Here is a 26427-nt window from a genome sequence, read left to right on the forward strand (position 1 = left end):
TGGAACGGTGATAATGGGGCCACGGTCAATGCAGATTTTCCAAAGAAGTCAGTCCTGATAAGGCAGCGTCTGAGATCCTGTTTGGCCTCGGTTCTGCCTGGAGGTAGTGGCGACTGCAGGGCTGGGGCAGGGGCCAGGGCGGGTGAGGCAGGGGCAGGGCCTGCTGCCCTATATAAGGTGCTGGGGGCTGGCCGCTCAAGCGCCACGGCAGCAGCAGTGACTGCCCGGACGCGGGAGGCCAGGGCTGGTGGCCACCCCAGCCGCGCACCATGCTCGGGCCTCAGCTGCTCTTGCTGCTGTCCTGCGGAGGACCGCTGCTTGTCACTGGTAAGTGGGCATCTGCCCGGCCACACCAAAGGCTCCGCATCCCGCCCCTGCACAGAGCCCCCTCCCCGGCTGACCAGAGGCCTCCAAGAGTGGGAGGCAGGAGGGGCCCGGCTGGAGCGCTGCGCTGGCCCTCGGCCGCCACCCCGCCCCGGACCGCCCTCGCCCTGTCCACCTCCCAGTGAGCTAGGACAATGCCAGGAGGAAGCGCATTCGTGGGGAGCCATCAGCCAGAACCCTAGCTGAACAGGCGCAGCAGGACACTAGCTGAAGACAGGACAGACAGGCTCCCCTCTCGGGGTCGGATCCTTGGAGAGGCAGAGCCATCTCATGACAGAGGAACGGCTCCCCCCAGCCAGGAGGGGCCAAAGCCCCCTGCTGGGACCAGGCTCCCCGCCCCGACTACACAGAACTCCCCACCACAGCTGCGTTTCCCGCTCTGTACATGTGGGGAAAGTCCACAGTCCCCATCAGCTATCAGGGAGCCCTGCGTGGGTCGACGGCCGACTGGTCCCTCTCCAGGGCCCACCTGGCCTCTGTACCCGCCCTGCCGCGCTCCCATGCCATGGAGTCATGGCTCTGAGCATTTCCCATTGCCCTCTGGGGGCATCAGCCAAGCCTTTCCCACACACACGGTGGGAAGTCATGGGGGCCACCCCGTGGGAGTGCTAGATCCAAGCAGGGGAGCGGGGCGTGGAGGGCATGCCGGGACATGGCCCTGGGAGAGCATATTCCCATGGCCATTTCTGCACGGCCTAGAGGGGGGCCTGCAGGGCCTGGAGGGGGGCCTGCGGGGCCTGGAGGGGGGCCTGCGGGGCCTGGAGGGGGGCCTGGAGGGCCTGGAGGGGGGCCTGTAGGGCCTGGAGGGGGGCTTGCAGGGTCTGCGGGGCCTGGAGGGGGATCTGTGTGGCCTGCAGGGTCTGTGGGGCCTGGAGGGGGACCTGTGGGGTCTGTGGGGTCTGCAGGGCCTGCAGGGTCTGCGGGGCCTGCGGGGACCAGACGGCCTAACAGTTGGAGGAAGTGCCTGAGCCAGTTGGCTCAACCCAGGACAGACGGAGGGGACAGAACGGCAGTGCAGGTCACCTGGCGGCTAGGCTGAGGTGGAGAGGACAGTCACTCTGGAGTCCCTGGGGACTGTGGGGACAGACACCTCTCAGGGCCAACAGAGGCTGACCTGAGCCTGTGCTGGGGGGTAGACCCATCAGATCAGAAAGGCAGAGAAACTGAGTCACAGAAGGCCGTGCCAGGAGAGGCTGGCCAAGGCTCTGCACCTCCCAGAGGTGTGGGTCTGAGAGCACATACTGCCCTCTCCCCTGACACCTCTCAGGGCCAACAGAGGCTGACCTGAGCCTGTGCTGGGGGGGTAGACCCATCAGATCAGAAAGGCAGAGAAACTGAGTCACAGAAGGCTGTGCCAGGGGAGGCTGGCCAAGGCTCTGCACCTCCCAGAGGTGTGGGTCTGAGAGCACATACTGCCCTCTCCCCTGACACCACTCCCGGAGGGAGGGCTGGGGCTGGGGCCACACGGCCCACGGGGCCCCAAGGCCAGAGATGGATGGGGTGTGGGGACAGCAGACACCTGGCCTCAGTGCTACAAAGTCTGGGGTCTACACAGTACAAGCTGGGTGCATGGGTATGTCCACACCCAGCCAAGCAGACACAACCTTGGGGTCAAAGGGCATCACAGGATGAAGCACCCCCCCACACACACACACACACAGGCTCACTTAATCCAGCCACTCCCACTGTCCAGCCCGAGTCTGCATGAGCAAGACTGTGGCTGAGCTCCTCTTCACCCAGACGCTGTGCCTGCCCACTGCCGGCTCTCTGTCCCTGTTCTGGGGTCCTCCAGAGACAATCTGGCCCCAGGAGACGGCACGGGGGGGGGGGGGACCAGACAGGGGCAGGAAGGGCCGGGAGCCCTCGGCACTGCGTTAAGGTTGGCCAACAGGGTGGGCGCTGCCCCCAGGCGAGTCAGGACACCGTCTGGCCAGCACGTGGACACCTGTGGACCTACAGCAGCCACAGAAAAAGCCCCAACGTGGGGGTACATATCTCCAGCTAAGGAGAGGAGGTGGAGAGGGAGAAAGCCCCCACGGCCAGAAGAAGCTTCCCCACACAGCTCCGGCAGCCAGGCAGGGCCATCTTCTGCCTGCCCTGCCCTGCCCTGCCCTGCCTGGACAGCCACAAGGTCACTGTGACCTTGTTATTTAGGCATCTCTCTAGCAACCATTACCACAGTCCCAATCCCACTGTTGTGGAGGCTGCCAGAGAGGAAGGAGGTGGAGCCTCCAGACAGCCGGGCTTACTGGCCCAGCCCTCTCCCCTTCCCCAACCCGCCCCCTCCCCTGCTCCACCCCACCCCCTCCCCTGCCCCTCCCCGCCCCCTCCCCTGCCCCTCCCCGCCCCCAGCCCACCCCATGCCCACCCCCTGCCGAGCTGTCCCAGAGGCCGGAGGTGAGCTAAGCCCAGCTCTGCACACCGGCTCCTGCCCTCGGCACGGACGCCCGTCCCCTACACACCTGTGTGTCCTGTGCTCGGTTCTCCCTCTGCTGGGTGCATGTCCCGACTTGTGTGAGCAGTAATCCTGACAGACAAACAGGTGCTTCCCCCGGAGGGTACCACGGCTGGGAGCCTGGCATGCTCCCGGCAGAGTACATCTGCTCCATCCCTCGCTGCCGGCCCGCAGGCGGTGGGTCCTCCAGCAGGCCCAGCCCAGGAGAGCACACTCCAGGCCATCACCTCCCCAGAGCAGCCAGGTGCAGTCTCTCCTGCAGACTGCTTTTCCTAGGGGACCTCGTCATGGCCAGGAGTGCGCGTACACACGTGTGTGCACGTGTGTACGTGTGCGTGTGTGTGCACCCGCTTCTCACCCCCCCGGGACACACTGTGGGTGCAGCCCTGGCACCACATGCCACAGCTCCCCCTCCCCCAGCAAGCAGCACTGAGCAATTGCTCTGTGTAGACAAGCGGAGCCGATGAATGAATGGAGAAACAAGAAAGTCATAAAATCAGAAAAAGGAGACAGAGCTGAAGGATGCAGGGCTCAGCCTGCTAATCTGGCTACCTTGCTGCCCAGAGGGGGGTGCTGCAATCTGCAGGCAGCCCAGCACCTCAACAGACTGGGTAGAGAGCCTCGGGCAGGGCACTCGGGGCCATGGGGTGACAACGGCACACTCACCACCAGCCCTGTCTGTGCAGGTCTGCACACCACCTCCTTCACCAGCCCAGGATCCCGGGACCCAACGGACTCTCTACAGACAGGTGAGGGCTCAAGCCCCTGTAGGTGCTTCCAGAGAGCCGAGAGCCTGGGCCGGGTGCAGAAGGGAGAGGCTCCCACACCAGGCCGTGCTGGGTCACACTCGTGCACACCGATGCAATGTGCTTCCAACTACACAAGCATGTGCACTATTACGCTAACGCAGCGGTCCAGGGTTCCCATGAGAAACACAGAAACAAGGCCACCATCCAGGCAGCAGCCAAGGGCACACGCAGGGGTGTCATTGGGGAAGCTGGGCACTCAGGGACAGTGGCCTCTCTTTGCGGCCCTGCCCCGCCCTGCCTAGAGCTGCCACAGGTCCCCCGCTGATAGGAGGTCCATCAGTGTCTTCCTGTCTTAGAGATGCCACAGCTAGATGCCACCAGCCCTGACACCAAGGGCAGCCTGCAGGGCTGCAAGGCTGGGAGGCAGGCCCCAGGCCAGAGCCCAGTGGGCACAGGGGCCAGGCCTACGTCCCTCCCAGCGTGGGCTGCCTGGGCCCCAGCGCATGGGCCAGGCATCCTAGACCTTGAGACCTCCCCCGTCTCTCCACAGCCCCTGCCAAGGGCCAGTGCTCCACCTGGGGAACCAGCCACTTCTCCACCTTTGATGGCCGTGCATACGAGTTCTCCGGAACATGCAACTATGTGCTGGCGGCCACCTGCAGGGAGGCCTCGCCCACCTTCAGTGTCCAGCTGCGGCGAGGGGCGCACGGGAGCATCTCCCGCATCATTGTGGAGCTGGGGGCCACCGCCGTCACAGTGAGCGAGGGCTCCATCTCTGTCAAGGACGTCGGGTAGGGCACGGGGCTGGGCTGGGCTGGCCAGCTGGGCAGAGAGGCAGCCAGGGGACGGCTGCTGACCACTCACCTCTCCTACCCATAGTGTGGTCAGCCTGCCCTACACCCGCAATGGACTCCAGATCACACCGCATGGCCACAGCGTGCAGCTGGTGGCCAAGCAGCTGGAGCTGGAGCTGGTGGTCACATGGGGCCCAGACAGCCACCTCATGGTGAGCGCAGCAGGGTCCCCACGGGCCATGGCCAGATAATCAGGGCTGGAGGGTCCCAACGCGCCCCCCCCACCAGTACAACCCACTTCCTGCAAAGCAGCCCAGGTCCCCGGCCAACAACCACAGAGGACCTGGGTTTGGTGGGTATCCAGCTTCCCCATTTGAAAAGTGGGGGGAGACAGCCAGGAGCCGAGCTCCAGGAGGTGTGGTGTCGGGGAGGGGGAGACCAGGCCCTGAGCACAGGTGCCATGCCCCCCCCAGCTTGGGGAGGCCTCTCCTGTACCCTTGGGCCTAGCAGTGTGCACCCACAGGTCCTGGTGGAGAGGAAGTACATGGGCCAGATGTGCGGGCTGTGCGGGAACTTCGACGGGAAGGCCGACAACGAGTTTCTGAGCGAGGACGGTAGGTGTGGTGGAACGGTGGGGCTACAGGCACCCAGGCCCCTCTGCAGCCAGATCCACCTCCCAACCTCTGCCCCACACTCTCAGGCAAACTCCTGGAACCCCACAAGTATGCCATACTCCAGAAACTGGATGACCCCAATGAGATCTGCTCCCATGAAGCCATCCCAAGAGTCTCCATCCCGCAGAACACACATGTACGTGAGAGAGCGGGGACAACCCCAGGGGACCCGTGGGGTCTCAGCTGGGGGCCCATGCAGGAGCAGGGCCAACCCCGGGGGACTGCGGGGTCTCAGCTGGGGGTCTCAGCTGGGGGCCCACGCGGGAGCAGGGCCGACCCCGGGGGACTGCGGGGTCTCAGCTGGGGGCCCACGTGGGAGCAGGGCCGACCTCAGGGGACTGCGGGGTCTCAGCTGGGGGCCCACGTGGGAGCAGGGCCGACCCCGGGGGACTGCGGGGTCTCAGCTGGGGGCCCACGTGGGAGCAGGGCTGACCCCGGGGGACTGCGGGGTCTCAGCTGGGGGCCCACGTGGGAGCAGGGCCGACCCTGGGGGACTGAGGGGTCTCAGCTGGGGGTCTCAGCTGGGGGCCCACGCAGGAGCAGGGCCGACCCCGGGGGACTGCGGGGTCTCAGCTGGGGGCCCACGTGGGAGCAGGGCCGACCCCGGGGGACTGAGGGGTCTCAGCTGGGGGTCTCAGCTGGGGGCCCATGCAGGAGCAGGGCCAACCCCGGGGGACTGCGGGGTCTCAGCTGGGGGCCCACGTGGGAGCAGGGCCGACCCCGGGGGACTGAGGGGTCTCAGCTGGGGGTCTCAGCTGGGGGCCCATGCAGGAGCAGGGCCGACCTCAGGGGACTGCGGGGTCTCAGCTGGGGGCCCACGCGGGAGCAGGGCCGACCCCGGGGGACTGCGGGGTCTCAGCTGGGGGCCCACGCGGGAGCAGGGCCGACCCCGGGGGACTGCGGGGTCTCAGCTGGGGGTCTCAGCTGGGGGCCCACGCGGGAGCAGGGCCGACCCCGGGGGACTGCAGGGTCTCAGCTGGGGGCCCACGCGGGAGCAGGGCCGACCCCGGGGAACTGCGGGGTCTCAGTCAAGGGCCCACGTGGGAGCAGGGCTGACCCCAGGGGACCTACCGGGTCTTAGAGGCCAATGATTTTCCCGTACCCCACCTTCCAAGCCCAGTATGACACAGGACATGGCCTTGCCAATCTGACCCCGAGTGGCTCCCTGCCCAGGCCAGAATCTGTGCCCAGCTGCTGGACCTGGTGTCCCCTGAGTGCAACGTGCCCAAGGAGCCACTGTTGCTGAGCTGCCAGGCAGACATGGCTGAGTGCGACTGGCCAGGCCAGCGGAACTGCAGCTGTGCCACACTGTCCGAGTACTCCCGCCGGTGCCGCATGGCGGGCCAGCCGGTCAACCGCTGGCGGAGTCCCGGCTTCTGCTGTGAGTCCCCGGGAGTGCCAGGCCAGGTGGGGTGGCAGGAATGACAGAAGGACCGGGCCACAGAAGGGTGGAGGGAAGCCAGGCTCTCACCTACGCCCCTGCCCGCAGCCCTGGGCCAGTGCCCAGCCAACCAGATATACCAAGAGTGCGGCACGCCCTGCATCGGGACCTGCTCCAACCCACAGCACAGCTGCTCCAGCACCTGCACCTCCGGCTGCTTCTGCCCCGACGGTACCCACACACCAGCACCCACTGCCCCGGGGACCCCCAGAAACAAACCTAGAGAGGAGACATGCAAGGCCCTACCCCCGGCTGGGCCCAGACATTCTGCCATCCGAGTCCCAAGGCCCCTCTGCCCTGGGCCTCACCCATGGGTGAGCAGAGCCTACGTGGGGGGGGGGGGGGACTAGGAGCTTGCAGATCCAGGCAGGCTTTTAAGATATGGGCCATACTCAAAGCTGCTGTAGGGCTGTTCAAGATGTCCCATTCAGAAATCTCCCCAGGCCTGGGGGGGGGTGGGGGAGTGATAGCAGAGCCTCTGCCCTCTGGGCACGGGAAATGACAGCCCCACCAAGCTCCAGAACCTCTTTGTTGAAGGTATGGTGCTGAATGATCTCACCACAAACCACACCTGTGTGCCCATCAGCCAGTGCCCCTGCACACTCGGAGGGGCGCTCTACCAACCAGGACAGGCCACCGGGGCTGCCTGCCGCACCTGGTGAGTACAGGGGACAGCGGGGCTGCGCCCGTGGGGGCCGAGCGCCCCCGGCTCAGAACAGCGGGTGGGCGCCGCCCCTGCCAGAGCCCCGGCCTCCACGGTTACCCCCGCGCCACCCACAGCCAGTGTTCCAAGGGGCGCTGGGCATGCACGGAGAAGCCTTGCCCTGGCCACTGCGCCCTGGAAGGCGGCTCCTTCGTCACCACGTTCGACGCCAGGCCCTACCGCTTCCACGGAACCTGCACCTACGTTCTTCTCCAGGTGGGAGGAATATCGGGGGCTGGGGAGAGGGGGGCCTCTCCCAGCCCAAGCCGCCCACCCCAAGCAGCCCACCCCGTCTCTCCAGAGCCCCTGGCTTCCCGATGAGGGAACTCTCATGGCTGTGTACGACAAGTCGGGCTATTCGCACTCAGAGACCTCCCTGGTGGCCGTCGTCTACCTGTCCAGGAAGGTAAGGCTGCCCGCCCTCCGCCCCAGAGCCCCAGCCCCCCCTGCCTCTCAGCCTGCCCCTTCTGACTCAGGACACCTTTCCTCCAGGACAAAATCATGATCTCTGAGGATGAAACCATCACAAACCATGGAGACACCAAGTGGTTGCCATACAAGACTCGTAAGTCCTCCACAGGCGAGCAGCAGGCGGACAGCACCTGGGGTCCATCGGACAGGGGAGGGGCAGAGCGAGGGGGGGTGCTGGGAGGGGGACGGAGTGGCAGGTGGACAGACAGCCCCTCAGTACTCTGTCCTTGCAGACAACATCACCATCTTCAGACAGACATCCACCCACCTCCAGATGGCCACCAGCTTTGGGCTGGAGCTGGTGATCCAGATGCAGCCGGTCTTCCAGGTGTACATCACCGTCAGTCCCCAATTCAGAGGCCAAACCAGAGGTGAGCCCTTGCCCACCGGCCTCTCCCAGGGCCGGCCGGGCCACCTCCATCCACCATGAGCAGGTGGGGAAAGGCCCTCCACCTACCGGACCCTGGAAGAGCTGCTCCTCCAGGCCAGGAACGGCCCTGACCGGGGCCCAGTGAGGCAGAGGGAGTCTGAGGCCGAGGGGGATACGGGAGGACAGGGGGGCTGAATCCTACGGCCCGGCTGGTTCAGGTCTCTGTGGCAACTTCAACGGGGACACGACCGACGACTTCACCACCAGCGCGGGCCTGGATGAAGGCACTGCCTCTCTCTTCGTGGACTCCTGGCGAGCAGGGAACTGTCCGACCGCCCTGGAGCGCGAGACGGACCCCTGTTCCATGAGCCAGCTCAACAGTGAGTGCCGCGCTGCCCCTCGCCGCGCAGGCCCCGAGCGCAGAGGGGACAGGAGACCCAGAGCTGGCCCTGTCGCCCACAGAGGTGTGTGCGGAGACCCACTGCTCCGTGCTGCTGAGGAAGGGGAGCGTGTTCGAGAAGTGCCACACGGCGGTGAACCCCCAGCCCTTCTATAAGGTGGGGCCCGCGGGCATCCGGCCGGGGTGGGGCCTTCCACACCTGGGTCCCCGGCAGCTGGGACGCCGCCAGGGCGGGCAGGAGCCCACGGCTCCCGTGGCCCAAGGAGGGCAGGTGTCCACGGCCAGCTTCTCCTGCAGAGGTGCGTGTACCAGGCTTGCAACTACGAGGAAACCTTTCCGCACATCTGCGCCGCCCTGGGGGCCTACGCCCAGGCCTGCTCCTCCCGAGGGGTCCTGCTCTGGGGCTGGAGACGCAGCGTGGACAACTGCAGTGAGTGCCAGGCACGGCGGGGAGGGGCGGGGAGGGGCGGGGAGGGGCGGGGAGGGGCGGGGAGACGCCGGGCTCGGGCGATAGGAGCAGCCAGAAGGGAGCCCGGCGCCACGCTCCAGCCCCCTCCGACTGCTTGTCCGAGGCCCACCCTCCTTTCCCACAGCTGTCCCTTGCTCCGGGAACCGCACCTTCAGCTACAACAGCACGGCGTGTGACCGTACCTGCGTGTCTCTGTCCGACCGCACGGCAGAGTGCCACGCCAGCTCCGTGTCGGTGGACGGCTGTAACTGCCCCGAGGGCACCTACCTGAACCACAAGGCTGAGTGTGTCCGCAAGGCCCAGTGCCCCTGCCTGCTGGACGGCTCCAAGTTTGTCCTGGCTGACCAGTCCACCATCATCAATGGGGCCATCTGGTGAGGCTGGGCGCCGGGCACGCCGGGCGGCACGCCGGGCAGGGCAGGGCCCCGCAGGAGGCTCACAGGCTTCTCCCTCACAGCTACTGCACCAACGGACGGCTGAGCTGTCCACGGCAGCAGGAGATGTTCTTGGGTATGTACCCACGTGGCCTGTCCACGGCCTGCGCGGGCTGGCCGGCGGGCCCCATACCTCAGACTTCTCCAGCTCTCCCTTCTCCCTCTCCCTCCCCACAGCATCCTGCACGGCCCCCAAGACATTCCAGTCCTGCAGCCAGTCCTCAGAGGACAAGTTTGGGGCCGCCTGCGCCCCCACGTGTCAGATGCTGGCCACGGGCAGCACATGTGTAAGGGGCAAGGGGGACATGGCCTCCAAAAACACACGGGGCTGGCACTGCTCCCTTCCCTCTGCCTGTCTGTCCCAGCGGCTGGCACCAGGCGGGAGGTCAAAAGGTCCACAGCGGCTCTGGGACTGGGCTGCGAGGGGTCAGGGGCTTGTCTGTGGGGCTCTGAGGGACATGGCTGGCCTCCGGCCTGAGCAGTACCGCCGTCCGTGCGGAGGTCCAGCTAGGCATGCACCCTTCCCCGAGGGGGGTGGCTTTGCTGTCCCGAGGCTGAGAGCAGGCTAGACAGAGGGACGGGCCTTAGTGCTGTGGGTCTCTGAGCCCAGGCCGAGCCGCCCCCCCCCCGAGCCCCTGAGCCCACCTCTCCCCGCAGGTGCCAACCAAGTGCGAACCCGGCTGCGTCTGTGCCGAGGGGCTCTATGAGAACCCCCAGGGGCAGTGCGTACCCCCGGAAGACTGCCCGTGTGAATACGCAGGGACCTCCTACCCCGGGGGAGCCGAGCTCCACACGGACTGCAAGACCTGGTAAGGACTCGCTCCCCCAAGGCCCGGGGCCCGGGGGCGGCCTGGGCGGGGCACTTGGAGGTGGGGTGTCTGGAGGTGGAGAGCAGGACCCCAGGAACTCAGGACAAACCTCACGTATGACATACACACACACACACACACACACACACGCCCGTACCCTCGCCCAGCACCTGCTCACAGGGGAAGTGGACCTGTCAGCAAAATGCCCACTGCTCGGCCACCTGCGTCCTATACGGCGAGGGTCACATGATCACTTTTGATGGACAGCGATTCGTGTTTGATGGCAACTGCGAGTACATCCTGACCACAGTAAGTGCCAGGCCAGGAGAGAGGCCGGGGTCGTGATACCACAACCAGTGCCAGGAGAGAAACCGGGGGCCATGGCACCAGCCAGTGCCAGGAGAGAGGCCGGGGATCGTGATACCACAGTCAGTGTCAGGAGAGAGGCCGGGGGCCATGGCACCAGCCAGTGCCAGGAGAGAGGCCGGGGATCGTGATACCACAGTCAGTGTCAGGAGAGAGGCTGGGGGTCATGGTACCAGTCAGTGCCAGGAGAGAGGGCAGAGGTCATGGCACAGTGCCAGGAGAGAGGCCGGGGGTCGTGGTACCACAGTCAGTGCCAGGAGAGAGGCCGGGGGTCGTGGTACCAGTCAGTGCCAGGAGAGAGGGCAGAGGTCATGGCACCGCCAGTGCCAGGAGAGAGGCCAGGGGTCACAGTGGGTCTCAAGGCTGCTCGATGCCCCGCAGGATGGCTGTGGTGCCAACAGCTCACAGCCCACCTTCAAGATCCTGACAGAGAACGTCATCTGCGGAAACTCAGGCGTCACCTGCTCTCGGGCCATCAAGATCTCCGTGGGCGTGAGCAGCGGGCCTCGGGCAGCAGGGGCGGAGTCCTCGTCACACAGCTGGGCCAGCGGCCCGCGGGCGCCCCAGCCCCCCTTCACCGTGGCCCTTTCCGCAAGCCCCCCCTTCCTCTGTATGAAGGGGCAGGAGGCAGGGTGCCAGACACCACCCAGCCCTGTCCACACCCTCAGAACCCCACTCAGCGCTGCCCCGGGGGGCCCCGCATCGGTGCCTCGCTGGCCAGGGCTTCCTTAGGCACTGGGCACGGGGGAGGGGCCAGCCGTAGGGCAGCCGGCCGGCCCTGCGCGAGGCTGACTGGGGCCCTGCTCCCACAGGGCCTGTCCATCACCATGGCAGACAGGAATTTCACTGTCAGCGGACGGGAGCCCGCCGTGCACTTCCAGGTGAAGCCCAGCAACCTGAACCTCATTCTGGACCTGGGGATGCCTGGGAGGTTCAACCTGACCCTCATCTGGAACAAGCACATGAGCGTCTCCATCAAGATGTATCGCATCTCCCAGGTACTCTCGCCGCTCCCCCCCCACCCCACCCCACCCCCGCCACCTCCCAGGTACCCGCGCCGCCGCGCCGCTCCCTCCCAGCCGGTGTGCCCCAGCCGGCAGCCCCATCCATCTCTGGGGAAGGACACAACTTGTAAAGGTGTGCTCCCCCACCTGATGTCCCCCACACAGGACCCGCTCTGTGGCTTGTGTGGCAACTACAACGGAAACATGAAGGACGACTTTGAGACGCGCACCCAGTACGTGGCACCCAGCGAGCTGGAGTTCGTGAACTCGTGGAAGGAGAGCCCGCTGTGCGGGGACGCCAGCTACGTGGTGGACCCTTGCAGCATCAACACCTTCCGCCGCTCCTGGGCAGAACGCAAGTGCAGCATCATCAACAGTCAGAGCTTTGCTGCCTGCCACAGCAAGGTGGGTCCCGGAGCCCAGGCCCAAGCCCGGGGGTGCCTGACCCCGCCTGAGCCCAGGCCCAAGCCCGGGCATGCCTGATCCCCCCTGAGCCCAGGCCCAAGCCCGGGGGTGCCTGATCCCCCCTGAGCCCAGGCCCAAGCCCGGGGATGCCTGACCCCCCCTGAGCCCAGGCCCAAGCCTGGGCATGCCTGATCCCCGCTGAGCCCAGGCCCAAGCCCAGGGGTGCCTGACCCCCCCTGAGCCCAGGCCCAAGCCCGGGGGTGCCTGACCCCCCCTGAGCCCAGGCCCAAGCCCGGGGGTGCCTCAACCCCCCTGAGTCCAGGCCCAAGCCCGAGGATGCCTGATCCCCCCTCACACGCTCAAGCCCGGGGGTGCCTGATTCCCCTGAGCCACAGGCCCAAGCCCGGGGGTGCCTGACCCCCCCTGAGCCCAGGCCCAAGCCCGGGCATGCCTGATCCCCCCTGAGCCCAGGCCCAAGCCCGGGGGTGCCTGACCCCCCCTGAGCCCAGGCCCAAGCCCGGGGGTGCCTGACCCCCCTGAGCCCAGGCCCAAGCCCGGGGGTGCCTGACCCCCCCTGAGCCCAGGCCCAAGCCTGGGCATGCCTGATCCCCGCTGAGCCCAGGCCCAAGACCGGGGGTGCCTGACCCCCCCTGAGCCCAGGCCCAAGCCCGGGCATGCCTGACCCCCCCTGAGCCCAGGCCCAAGCCCGGGGGTGCCTGACCCCCCCTGAGCCCAGGCCCAAGCCCGGGGGTGCCTGACCCCCCCTGAGCCCAGGCCCAAGCCCGGGGGTGCCTGACCCCCCCTGAGCCCAGGCCCAAGCCCGGGGGGTACCACCCCCCCTCACACGCTCAAGCCCGGGGGTGCCTGATTCCCCCTGAGCCCAGGCCCAAGCCCGGGGGGTACCATCCCCCCTGAGCCCAGGCCCAAGCCCGGGGGTGCCTGACCCCCCCTGAGCCCAGGCCCAAGCCCGGGGGTGCCTGACCCCCCCTGAGCCCAGGCCCAAGCCCGGGGGGTACCACCCCCCCTCACACGCTCAAGCCCGGGGGTGCCTGATTCCCCCTGAGCCCAGGCCCAAGCCCGGGGGGTACCATCCCCCCTGAGCCCAGGCCCAAGCCCGGGGGTGCCTGATCCCCCCTGAGCCCAGGCCCAAGCCCGGGGGTGCCTGATCCCCCCTGAGCCCAGGCCCAAGCCCGGGGGTGCCTGATTCCCCTGAGCCACAGGCCCAAGCCCGGGGATGCCTGATCCCCCCTGAGCCCAGGCCCAAGCCCGGGGGTGCCTCAACCCCCCTGAGTCCAGGCCCAAGCCCGGGGATGCCTGATCCCCCCTCACACGCTCAAGCCCGGGGGTGCCTGATTCCCCTGAGCCACAGGCCCAAGCCCGGGGGTGCTTGATCCCCCCTGAGCCCAGGCCCAAGCCCGGGGGTGCCTGATCCCCCCTGAGCCCAGCCCCAAGCCCGGGGGTGCCTGATTCCCCTGAGCCACAGGCCCAAGCCCGGGGATGCCTGATCCCCCCTGAGCCCAGGCCCAAGCCCGGGGATGCCTGATCCCCCCTGAGCCCAGGCCCAAGCCCAGGCCCTGTCCTCCCATGGGAACAGGGTAGAGTCCTGGGAGCAGGCAGGGGAACAGGGGTGGATGGCAGGCCCCACGGCTCAGGTGAGGGGTCCCCACAAGCAGCGCTGTGGGCAGCAGCACCAGGCTTCCACCCCCGGAAGCTGTAGCAGCTCCCAGACAGCGCAGAGTACTGGGGGCCGGGGTCTGCAGAACTGCCAGGCAGAGCCCCTGCTTCGGTGTGTACGGTCAGCAAGGAGCCACTCTAAGGTAGGAGACCCATCCTGACCCAGAGGTGAGCCTCCTGGACTCAGGGGCTCCTAGGAGAGCCCTTGACGCTTGGGTCTCAGTAAGACTAGGAGAAGCGCAAAGGCCGGAAGCTGGGACTAGCCGGTGCATTCAGAGGCCATGTGAGCGAGCACTATGGCGTGGGACAGGGTCAGGGGAGGGGAATGGACACAGCGGGGTGCAGCAGAGGCCACGGGGCAGGGTTCTGCTGGCTCCAGGGGGAGGCCTCTGGGAACAGGAACACTGACCGGGTCCCCCAGGGTGGAGCTGGCTGAGCACCAACATCACCACGTGGCGTTGGCTGAGGGCTGAACGGCTATGGGGCCAGGCCCCACGCGCAGCCAAGCCCGGCCCGGCTGCACCGCCAGACACCGACAGGGCGCCCCCTGCAGGTGTACCACCTGCCCTACTACGAGGCCTGTGTGCGGGACACGTGCGGGTGTGACACGGGGGGCGACTGCGAGTGTCTGTGCGACGCGGTGGCTGCCTACGCCAAGGCCTGCCTGGACAAGGGCGTGTGCGTGGACTGGAGGACGCCGAGCTTCTGCCGTGAGTGCCCGCCCCTCCCCCACGCCTGCCAGGCCCAGAGACCTGCCGTGGGAACCGGGAACCCCTCCCTAGGCAGGCGCCGGGCCACCTGCAGGGCTGCGTAGGCTGCCAGCCTCTGCCCACGTCCCTCAGAGCCTCCTCCAACGGAACCCGGGCCCCGGGCCGCCGGGCCGCCGCGCCTGGGCTCAGGGCTGGCTGCCCTGACCACACCTCCCCTCACAGCCATCTACTGCGACTTCTACAACACGCACAAGCACGTCGGCAATGAGTACCAGTACACACCGACGGCCAACTGCACGTGGCACTACCAGCCCTGCCTGTGCCCCGGCCGTCTGGAGAGCTTCCCGGACACCAACATCGAAGGTACCAGGCCCAGGGATTGACGTCCTGTCACCCACACACACAGTCATTCACCCAGGCCCAGGGATTGACGTCCTGTCACCCACACACACAGTCATTCACCCAGGCCCAGGGATTGACGTCCTGTCACCCACACACACAGTCATTCACCCAGGCCCAGGGATTGACGTCCTGTCACCCACACACACAGTCATTCACCCAGATATCCACTGGTTCACCTACACTTCAAGATACACTCACACACACACCTTTTCACCAGCACCTCCATCCATTCATCCACGCGCTCATTCACGAAGCACTCACCTGCACACACCAGCGAACGCGTCCTCAGGGCCAGCCGCGGCTCTGGGCTGGGACATGGCCCCACAAAACAGCCCTGTCCTGCAGGAGCTTCTCTCCTGGCCAGGAAGAGATTCTGGAAAACCAAAATAAGGGGGCAAAAATCTGTGGGATGACGCACATGCTCCAATAGAAAGACGGGTGCCCGGCCGCCACGGCTGGCTGGACCACGCAGGACATGATTCCGGACAGGGAGGGTCAGGTTGGCGTGCGGCTGAGAGCCAGGCCCAGCCCCAGAGGATGAGGCAGGGGTCTGGGGAGAGCTGGGAGGGCTGAGTCCACAGCCGCCAAGGGCCACAACAAGCACTGCCAGCCACGCAGGAGGCGGCCCCGGGCCCAACACGGAGTCTCAGAGACGGGAGGGAAGAGGGGAATGAGGGGCTGGCAGAAGGGGTGGGCAGGACAGGGCTGCTGAGCCTCGCCCTGCTCTGCCCCAGGCTGCTATAACTGCTCCCAGGACGAGTACTTCAACCACCAGGAGGGGATCTGCGTGCCATGCAGTAAGTCCAGGCTCCGCCTGAGGCCTCCGGGACACACCCTGTCCTTGGGCCGCACGTGTGCGGTGCCTGTGTGCGGGGATGGAGTCTGGCCCGTGTGCGCGCGGGGAGTGGTGTCTGCAGTTCAGCCCTCCACTGTGGGTCCTGGGCCACGGCCCTGCCAGCGGGGAAAAGCTGACTCAGCTAGGATGGCTCGTGGACGGGGAGGTGGAGGGCTGGGGAGGGGGGTGGGAAGCTGGAGGGGAGGGCAGGGGAGGGAGGGAGGGGGGAGGGCAGCGGTCCCTGACGGCCCCTTTCTCTTGCAGCGCTGCTGCCCACCACACCACCAACCACCACAGGTGATTGCGGCCATTGGGTGCCATGGGGTCCCTGGCTTTTTTCCTGGCTCTGGACACAGACACACACATGTACATACACACACACACACACACACACACACACACACACACACACACACACACGCCTCAGCCTTGGTTCCAAGAATGGACAGGAAACACACGCTAGTCTGGGGTGAGAGGGGACGGGCCTGTGGCGCATAGCTCCTGGCTGGTCACTGACCCTGACCACTCTGCCTTGGCTGGGCCTGCCACCGGGCACAAAGCTGGGCCTCCGCAGGCGAGTCCTCCAGAAGGCCCCCGAGGAGGCCCTGGAAGGACCACAGCCAGGGGCTGCGGGGAGAAAAGGCCTCTTCCCACAGCACCGGGTTGGGCTCTGCTCACCCTGAGGCCACAACTGCTCTCCACAGGCCCTCGGCCCACGGAGGTCCTGCCCACCACCCCCGGGGTCAGCTCGGGCCCCCCAGCTCTGCCCACAGGCCCCGCGCAGACCGCAAGCCCGGCCACGGCACCCTCCGCTCCACCCTCCTCCCCTTCCTCCCCGGACAGAGGGACAACTGTGACCACACCCAGGAAATCCACCGTGTCCTCTGGAGGTAAGAGCAGCTCCCGGGCACCCAGGAGCCTCTGCCTTCCACGAAGGTGGTCCCAATGAGCAGATTCTCAGCACACGTTCTCTAGGCTAGAGCTACGCATCTTCTGAAAACTGCTTACAACTCAAACTGGCCGCTCGCCGTGGCTGTTGCAGGCTGTCTGAACCGGAACTAGTAGGACATGCCAGGCACGCACAGCAGCCCAATCTGCCCACACACACGGCAGCAAAGCCCTCTGCTGCCCGGGACTGTGGGGGGGGACACGGGTAGCCATGGGAAGGCTGATGACCCACCCCAGCCTGCACTCCCCACCCCTGCCACAAGGCCAGCTCAGCCAGATGACTCTTCAGGACCTAAGAGCCAGGCAGGAAAGGCAAAGGCTGCTGCTCCGAGGAGGAGGAACAGAAACTGGCAGGAGATCTTGGGGTCATGGGCCTGGGGAAGCCACGGGGGACGGAGATGTCCTCTCATCCCCCGCAGACTCGTCACACACCACCATGGCGGTATCTGCTCTGTCAACGTTGCCCGTGACCCCGACTGCCACGGCAAGCTCCACGGTCACGGGGCTCACGGTGACCCAGGCCACCTCCGAGCCCACAGCACCCTCCCCCAGCCCAGCCACCACGTCCACAGCTCAGCACACAGCACGCACCACCGAGGGACCGCCAACGTCAGCGGGGCCTGCCGTGTCTCCTAGCCACAGTGAGTCACAGACCACAGGTGCCCGTGGCCCAGACCCCTGGCCCGGCTCCCAGCCCAACAAGCAGGAGAGCAGGAACAAGACCCTGGGGGCCCACGGGGAAGTCGGATGCCAAGCCCACAAGCACATAGGTCATGGGTGGGGGCACTCACTGGGCCAAGGTCAGGAAAACAAAATGACAGGATGCAGACAGAGTCAGGTGAGGCAAGATAGGCTCCCAGGTTAGCCTGGTTCCAAGAGAGCAGATGAAAACACGGAACCAGAGACCAGGAAGGCAGGTGCCCCCTAACCCCAGGGAAACAGCCATCAGCCCTCAAGCGAGGAGCACAGAACACATGCGCGGGACGTCTGAATTCACGCGGCGAACGCTAACAGCTACCGCGATCCACAGCCACCACGGCTCAGGAGCAAGGACCAAGCACAGTGACGGGGCACACCAGACCACCGCCGTCCGATCAGATCATCCTCACCACCCAGCAGCACAGCACGGAGTCCACAACACCCCACGCCCAGGACACCACCACCCACGCCTGGTCCACCCTCACCTCCCACAACTCACAGCCCTCATCAGTCCTGGCTGCCTCCACCCCGGCCCCCACCAGCGAGACCCCCCAAGGAACGTCGCCACACGCCACTACCACATCCCAAACTCCGTCCGGCCCCCAGACCCCCTTGCCCTCTCTGGTCCCCAGCTCTTCCTCCGCCTCCACTCCTAGTTCACATGCAGCCACCATCACAACCAGTCCACATCGGGGCCCTTCAGCCTCTACCGCCCAAACCACAGCGGTCCTGCCCATTACCACAGTGAAAACCACAGGACCCACACTCACGGCACAGACCCAGGCCTCGGGCACCACCGCCACCACCCAGTCCCAAAGCTCACTCACCCCCGAGACCACCTCTGCCCACCTCCTGTCCCAGCCTTCCACAGTGCATCACGCCACATCCACGGAGAGCCCCACGACCAGAGCAACAGGAAGGACACCAGCCAACACCAGCTCAGCCTCACCCAGCACACACTCCCCACCCACCGCGTCTGTCTCCACCACAGCACACTCCACCGGTCCCCCAACAGGAACGCCCCTGCAGACCACCAGCACCCTCTACACCCCTTCCACACCCCAGACCTCTCTGCTCCCAACATCCTCCTCCTCCTCGTCCAGAACACCAACCTCCCACACCACCACAGGCCCCAGCAGCCCTCACCCACTCTCTACCACTTCTACCCCAGGGACCACGAGCACCATACTGCCAACCTCCACCACCCAGAACACAGCCCCAACACAGACCTCCAGCACCACAGCCACACCAGCCTACACCTCACCCAACACACACTCCCCACCCACCGCATCTGTCTCTACCACAGCACACTCCACAGGTCCTCCAACAGCAAATCCCCTGCAGACCACCAGCACCCTCTACACCCCTTCCACACCCCAGACCTCTCTGCCCTCTCTGTTCCCAACATTCTCCTCCTCCTCCTCCAGAACACCAACCTCCCACACCACCACAGGCCCAAGCAGCCCTCACCCACTCTCTACCACTTCTACTCCAGGGACCACGGGCACCGTACTGCCAACCTCCACCACCCAGAACACAGCCCCAACACAGACCTCCAGCACCACAGCCACACCAGCCTACACCTCACCCAACACACACTCCCCACCCACCGCGTCTGTCTCCACCACAGCACACTCCACAGGTCCTCCAACAGAAAATCCCCTGCAGACCACCAGCACCCTCTACACCCCTTCCACACCCCAGACCTCTCTGCTCCCAACAGTCTCCTCCTCCTCCTCCAGAACACCAACCTCCCACACCACCACAAGCCCAAGTAGCCCTCACCCACTCTCTACCACTTCTACTCCAGGGACCACGGGCACCATACTGCCAACCTCCACCACCCAGAACACAGCCCCAACACAGACCTCCAGCACCACAGCCACACCAGCCTACACCTCACCCACCACACCCACCGCGTCTGTCTCCACCACAGCACACTTCACAGGTCCTCCAACTGGAACGCCCCTGCAGACCACCAGCACCCTCTACACCCCTTCCACACCCCAGACCTCTCTGCCCTCTCTGTTCCCAACATCCTCCTCCTCCTCCTCCAGAACACCAACCTCCCACACCACCACAGGCCCAAGCAGCCCTCACCCACTCTCTACCACTTCTACCCCAGGGACCACGGGCACCGTACTGCCAACCTCCACCACCCAGAACACAGCCCCAACACAGACCTCCAGCACCACAGCCACACCAGCCTACACCTCACCCAACACACACTCCCCACCCACCGCATCTGTCTCTACCACAGCACACTCCACAGGTCCTCCAACAGCAAATCCCCTGCAGACCACCAGCACCCTCTACACCCCTTCCACACCCCAGACCTCTCTGCCCTCTCTGTTCCCAACATTCTCCTCCTCCTCCTCCAGAACACCAACCTCCCACACCACCACAGGCCCAAGCAGCCCTCACCCACTCTCTACCACTTCTACTCCAGGGACCACGGGCACCGTACTGCCAACCTCCACCACCCAGAACACAGCCCCAACACAGACCTCCAGCACCACAGCCACACCAGCCTACACCTCACCCAACACACACTCCCCACCCACCGCGTCTGTCTCCACCACAGCACACTCCACAGGTCCTCCAACAGAAAATCCCCTGCAGACCACCAGCACCCTCTACACCCCTTCCACACCCCAGACCTCTCTGCTCCCAACAGTCTCCTCCTCCTCCTCCAGAACACCAACCTCCCACACCACCACAAGCCCAAGTAGCCCTCACCCACTCTCTACCACTTCTACTCCAGGGACCACGGGCACCATACTGCCAACCTCCACCACCCAGAACACAGCCCCAACACAGACCTCCAGCACCACAGCCACACCAGCCTACACCTCACCCACCACACCCACCGCGTCTGTCTCCACCACAGCACACTTCACAGGTCCTCCAACTGGAACGCCCCTGCAGACCACCAGCACCCTCTACACCCCTTCCACACCCCAGACCTCTCTGCCCTCTCTGTTCCCAACATCCTCCTCCTCCTCCTCCAGAACACCAACCTCCCACACCACCACAGGCCCAAGCAGCCCTCACCCACTCTCTACCACTTCTACCCCAGGGACCACGGGCACCGTACTGCCAACCTCCACCACCCAGAACACAGCCCCAACACAGACCTCCAGCACCACAGCCACACCAGCCTACACCTCACCCAACACACACTCCCCACCCACCGCATCTGTCTCTACCACAGCACACTCCACAGGTCCTCCAACAGCAAATCCCCTGCAGACCACCAGCACCCTCTACACCCCTTCCACACCCCAGACCTCTCTGCCCTCTCTGTTCCCAACATTCTCCTCCTCCTCCTCCAGAACACCAACCTCCCACACCACCACAGGCCCAAGCAGCCCTCACCCACTCTCTACCACTTCTACTCCAGGGACCACGGGCACCGTACTGCCAACCTCCACCACCCAGAACACAGCCCCAACACAGACCTCCAGCACCACAGCCACACCAGCCTACACCTCACCCACCACACACTCCCCACCCACCGCGTCTGTCTCCACCACAGCACACTCCACAGGTCCTCCAACAGAAAATCCCCTGCAGACCACCAGCACCCTCTACACCCCTTCCACACCCCAGACCTCTCTGCTCCCAACAGTCTCCTCCTCCTCCTCCAGAACACCAACCTCCCACACCACCACAAGCCCAAGTAGCCCTCACCCACTCTCTACCACTTCTACTCCAGGGACCACGGGCACCATACTGCCAACCTCCACCACCCAAAACACAGCCCCAACACAGACCTCCAGCACCACAGCCACACCAGCCTACACCTCACCCACCACACCCACCGCGTCTGTCTCCACCACAGTACACTTCACAGGTCCTCCAACCGGAACGCCCCTGCAGACCACCAGCACCCTCTACACCCCTTCCACACCCCAGACCTCTCTGCTCCCAACATCCTCCTCCTCCTCGTCCAGAACACCAACCTCCCACACCACCACAGGCCCAAGCAGCCCTCACCCACTCTCTACCACTTCTACCCCAGGGACCACGGGCACCGTACTGCCAACCTCCACCACCCAGAACACAGCCCCAACACAGACCTCCAGCACCACAGCCACACCAGCCTACACCTCACCCAACACACACTCCCCACCCACCGCATCTGTCTCTACCACAGCACACTCCACAGGTCCTCCAACAGCAAATCCCCTGCAGACCACCAGCACCCTCTACACCCCTTCCACACCCCAGACCTCTCTGCCCTCTCTGTTCCCAACATTCTCCTCCTCCTCCTCCAGAACACCAACCTCCCACACCACCACAGGCCCAAGCAGCCCTCACCCACTCTCTACCACTTCTACTCCAGGGACCACGGGCACCGTACTGCCAACCTCCACCACCCAGAACACAGCCCCAACACAGACCTCCAGCACCACAGCCACACCAGCCTACACCTCACCCAACACACACTCCCCACCCACCGCGTCTGTCTCCACCACAGCACACTCCACAGGTCCTCCAACAGAAAATCCCCTGCAGACCACCAGCACCCTCTACACCCCTTCCACACCCCAGACCTCTCTGCTCCCAACAGTCTCCTCCTCCTCCTCCAGAACACCAACCTCCCACACCACCACAAGCCCAAGTAGCCCTCACCCACTCTCTACCACTTCTACTCCAGGGACCACGGGCACCATACTGCCAACCTCCACCACCCAGAACACAGCCCCAACACAGACCTCCAGCACCACAGCCACACCAGCCTACACCTCACCCACCACACCCACCGCGTCTGTCTCCACCACAGCACACTTCACAGGTCCTCCAACTGGAACGCCCCTGCAGACCACCAGCACCCTCTACACCCCTTCCACACCCCAGACCTCTCTGCCCTCTCTGTTCCCAACATCCTCCTCCTCCTCCTCCAGAACACCAACCTCCCACACCACCACAGGCCCAAGCAGCCCTCACCCACTCTCTACCACTTCTACCCCAGGGACCACGGGCACCGTACTGCCAACCTCCACCACCCAGAACACAGCCCCAACACAGACCTCCAGCACCACAGCCACACCAGCCTACACCTCACCCAACACACACTCCCCACCCACCGCATCTGTCTCTACCACAGCACACTCCACAGGTCCTCCAACAGCAAATCCCCTGCAGACCACCAGCACCCTCTACACCCCTTCCACACCCCAGACCTCTCTGCCCTCTCTGTTCCCAACATTCTCCTCCTCCTCCTCCAGAACACCAACCTCCCACACCACCACAGGCCCAAGCAGCCCTCACCCACTCTCTACCACTTCTACTCCAGGGACCACGGGCACCGTACTGCCAACCTCCACCACCCAGAACACAGCCCCAACACAGACCTCCAGCACCACAGCCACACCAGCCTACACCTCACCCACCACACACTCCCCACCCACCGCGTCTGTCTCCACCACAGCACACTCCACAGGTCCTCCAACCGGAACGCCCCTGCAGACCACCAGCACCCTCTACACCCCTTCCACACCCCAGACCTCTCTGCTCCCAACAGTCTCCTCCTCCTCCAGAACACCAACCTCCCACACCACCACAAGCCCAAGTAGCCCTCACCCACTCTCTACCACTTCTACTCCAGGGACCACGGGCACCATACTGTCAACCTCCACCACCCAAAACACAGCCCCAACACAGACCTCCAGCACCACAGCCACACCAGCCTACACCTCACCCACCACACCCACCGCGTCTGTCTCCACCACAGCACACTCCACAGGTCCTCCAACTGGAACGCCCCTGCAGACCACCAGCACCCTCTACACCCCTTCCACACCCCAGACCTCTCTGCCCTCTCTGTTCCCAACATCCTCCTCCTCCTCCTCCACTAAGATACCAACCTCCCACACCACCACAGGCCCAAGCAGCCCTCACCCATTCTCTACCACTTCTACCCCAGGGACCACGGGCACCGTACTGCCAACCTCCACCACCCAGAACACAGCCCCAACACAGACCTCCAGCACCACAGCCACACCAGCGTACAGCTCACCCAACACAGACAGAACCTCATCTTCCCTCACCTCCCATCCTCCCTCCACAACACACAATCCGACTGCATCCACAGACACCACGACCACAACCAACCAAGGCAACACAGGAAGTACAATGCCAGTGACACGGACCACCTCGGCCACAGCCACACCAGCCTACACCTCACCCAGCACACACTCCCCACCAACCGCGTCTGTCTCCACCACAGCACACTCCACAGGTCCTCCAACAGGAACGCCCCTGCAGACCACCAGCACCCTCTACACCCCTTCCACACCCCAGACCTCTCTGCTCCCAACAGTCTCCTCCTCCTCCTCGTTCTCCTCCTCCGGGACTCCAAGCTCCAGCAGGACTATCACCCCCAGTGTTTCCCACGCGGTCTCGGGCACCTCTACGTCTGGGCCCACTGGCACCCTCCTTCCAGCCAGCCCCGTGTCGGGCACAGGGCCGGCACCCACATCGCCTCCTCTGACTTCCAGCACGGCAGCTCCCTCCGCGCCCCACAGCTCACTCAGCACAGACAGAACTTCTACGCCCACCCAGGGCCCCCTGTCTTCTGGCAGCCCTGCGCTCAGCCCTCCGCCCTCTTCCCTGACTACTCTGAACCCACACCCAAGCCCGGCCACCTCTCTTCCTCCCCTGAGCTTTCCTCCTTCATCCACGGTTTGGCCCAGGACATCACCCTCTCTTCCAACCCCTGCCATCACGACCGCGCTCCTTGCTTCCTCCACCGCCCCGCCCGCGTCTTCCCCCCCTCCCTCCCTCCCGTCCACTTCTCAGTACACTCCCACCTCCTCCTCCGTGCCCCCCTCCTCGTCTGTTACCCGGCCCACCGCGCTACCGCCCTCTTCCTCTCCTACGGCAGCCTCCACTGTGCCCAACACCCCCCTCTTGCCTTTGGCCTCTTCGCCTTCCCCCCCTCAGCTGCACCCCTCGCCCACCACCCACGCGCCTCCCGCCTCCACTCCCGGCTTGCTCCCTAGTGCCAGCCCTCCGTCTACATCGAGGACCACACTCCACATTCCCACATCCCCTGCCTCTGCCTCTGAATCCACCACCGCCCAGGTGACCTCTCTTACCACCCCCACCCCCTCCGCGGGCCCCCTGCCGTCCACCCTGGCCTCGACTGCCTACCCGGGCGCCACGGTCACCATCCTGACGACCAGGCCCCCTGGGGCCACCCCACTGCCTACCTCTATACTCCCGGCCAGCTCAACCCCTCCCGCTGGAAGTCCTCCTGCGTCTACCCCGAAGCCTCCAGCCCCGACCAGCACTTGGGGCTCCTCAGCCGTGACCGCTCCACCCAGGCCATCTGGTGAGTAATTTGCTCCCTCTGGGGCCTCTGGGGCCCGTCCTCCCCTTCCTGCCCCTCTCTGGACAGCAATCTGGATACACCCTTCCGACCTCCGCCTTCCCCCATCTCCTGGAGCCTTCATGCTGGACAGATTCTTGGCCCTCCGCAGGCCTATCTGCATCTGACTGGAGCATCTATCCTTCTTCTCCCAAGCAGCCCTCTCTCCGTGCAAGCAGGCCCTTGCACGGTATTCCCTGCACCTGTGCCCTGCCGTCTTGGCCTTCCTTCTGGCCTCCACCCCACCCCCGACTGCAGAGCCACCGAGGACAGCCCCGGAAGGCACCTCCTCGGGGTGACCCGCAGGAGGCCAGGGGCAGGAAGCCAGGGCTGCCTTCCATCGGGCACTGGTTGCCAGCCAGTGTTCACGTCCTCCTGCCCACACACATCCAGGACTCCCCGCAGATGGAGCCCTGCCCATCTGCACACCCCTGGAGACACCCCTCCTTCCCATGGTATCCCGTGGGGTGAGCCCTAGGCCTTCTACGGGCTGTACATGTCCACACTAGGCCTCCTACGGGCAGCACGTGCCCACGCTGATGCACATGTGGCAGCTGGTCACTGAGACGGGTGCTCGCAAGCTCTCTGGAGGCCTGGGGAGGGCCCGCTACAGAACAGCCCGAGTGGAGAAGCTAGGCAGGCTTGGGCCAGGAAGGAGTCGGCACAGGCAGGAAGACGCATGGGGCAGAATTCCAGGTTTTGCCCAGGTTTTTTTTTAGCTTTTTAACCCAGTTCCACATTGGTAGTTTTTCTCCTTTATTTTGTTGGTGATGTTTGTTCATTTTTTGGAACATTCTCATAGCATACCCACATTGGTCTTGAGCTGACTCTCTTGCTTCAGTCTCTCAAGTGCTGGGAGCGCAGACGTACACTGCCGAGCCCTGCTGGCACGGGCAGCTCCCGATGCCACCCGTTGCCCCGCCCGTCTCCTGCACACCACTGCCTGTCACGAGGCATGCCAGCCCCACTTCCAGAAAGCCCGCTTTGCTTTCCCTCCTATGTGCGGGAACAGAAAGGGGAGATGCCTCTCCTTGGACAGTCTCCTTGGCCTTGGGCACCCTCAGACTCAAGGCACCTAGTTAACTGAAAGCACAGCTCATCCCCACTCATTTTCAGGCTCTTTAAGTACAAGAATGCCAGGCTTTTGTCCTGGGCAAAGCTGTGGTCTGAGCTCTAGGGGGCTGTGCAGGCCAGACATGCTACAAGGCGAGGGGAGAGTCGGGAAGGGCCGCACTGAGCCTGGTCTGCCCCCCCCCCCTCTGGTCCAGGGCCCTGTGGCCTGTTGGAGCAGGAGCAGCAGATCACCTACCAGGGGTGCGAGGTGAACGTGACCCTGACTCACTGCGAGGGCCTGTGCTCCTCTTCGGTCAGGTGAGCCACTGGCAGGCGCCCTCCTCCCAGCGGGGCCCAGCCGCCCCGGCCACAGGCTCCCGGCGCTCCCGGCACCAGCCTGTCTGACCAGGAGCTGAGTGGCTGGCTCCGTGCCTGGGCCCACGCCACATACCTGCGTCTGTACGTGGCTGGCTACACCGAGGGACTAGCCTGCACGCCTGGTGACAGGGTGCCCCTGCGCTGGGGTGGCCTGCGGAGGGGACGGCATCCTGACCTGACTGGCCTCTGCTCCTTGCCAGCTTCAACACTGACACGCTGCAGGTGGACACCCACTGCGGCTGCTGCTACCCGCTCGGCACCTATGAGCAGCAGCTCCTGCTGCCCTGCCCAGACCCCAGTGCACCAGGCCGGCAGCTCACACTCACCCTACAGGTGTTCAGAGGCTGTGCGTGCCGCCCATGGAACTGCAGACACTAAAAAGGCCTTTCCTGTTCTCCTGGGAGTGAAGAGTCACAGATTAA

At 65.1% G+C, this 26427-nt stretch overlaps 1 protein-coding gene across 1 annotated transcript; it reads left to right on the plus strand.

The window, feature by feature from the left end:
• The first annotated feature begins 269 nt into the window (after positions 1–269).
• Positions 270–26383, plus strand: LOC138818654 (mucin-6). Its single transcript, XM_070009631.1, has 33 exons — positions 270–327; positions 3526–3588; positions 4139–4379; positions 4468–4594; positions 4906–4996; positions 5083–5192; positions 6230–6437; positions 6546–6668; positions 7035–7155; positions 7278–7416; positions 7502–7606; positions 7693–7765; positions 7905–8042; positions 8260–8421; positions 8504–8598; positions 8739–8871; positions 9035–9284; positions 9368–9420; positions 9522–9631; positions 10002–10153; positions 10321–10462; positions 10901–11011; positions 11332–11517; positions 11689–11928; positions 14156–14312; positions 14535–14675; positions 15449–15511; positions 15814–15846; positions 16254–16439; positions 16917–17138; positions 17528–24493; positions 25813–25945; positions 26206–26383. The coding sequence occupies exons 1-33, from the start codon at positions 270–272 to the stop codon at positions 26381–26383; spliced, it is 11310 nt and encodes a 3769-aa protein (XP_069865732.1).
• Positions 26384–26427: the final 44 nt, after the last annotated feature.

This window comes from Dipodomys merriami, unplaced genomic scaffold (genome assembly GCF_024711535.1).
Source record: "Dipodomys merriami isolate MVZ:Mamm:240054 unplaced genomic scaffold, mDipMer1.0.p SCAF_78, whole genome shotgun sequence".
NCBI lineage: Eukaryota > Metazoa > Chordata > Mammalia > Rodentia > Heteromyidae > Dipodomys > Dipodomys merriami.

Bases quoted from the DNA above. Each gene is read 5' to 3' on its own strand.
- LOC138818654 (XM_070009631.1), top strand. From the start codon at position 270: ATGCTCGGGCCTCAGCTGCTCTTGCTGCTGTCCTGCGGAGGACCGCTG. The intron at 4,997-5,082 runs GTAGGTGTGGTG...CCACACTCTCAG, and splicing joins CGAGTTTCTGAGCGAGGACG to GCAAACTCCTGGAACCCCAC. The intron at 15,512-15,813 runs GTAAGTCCAGGC...TTTCTCTTGCAG, and splicing joins GGGGATCTGCGTGCCATGCA to CGCTGCTGCCCACCACACCA.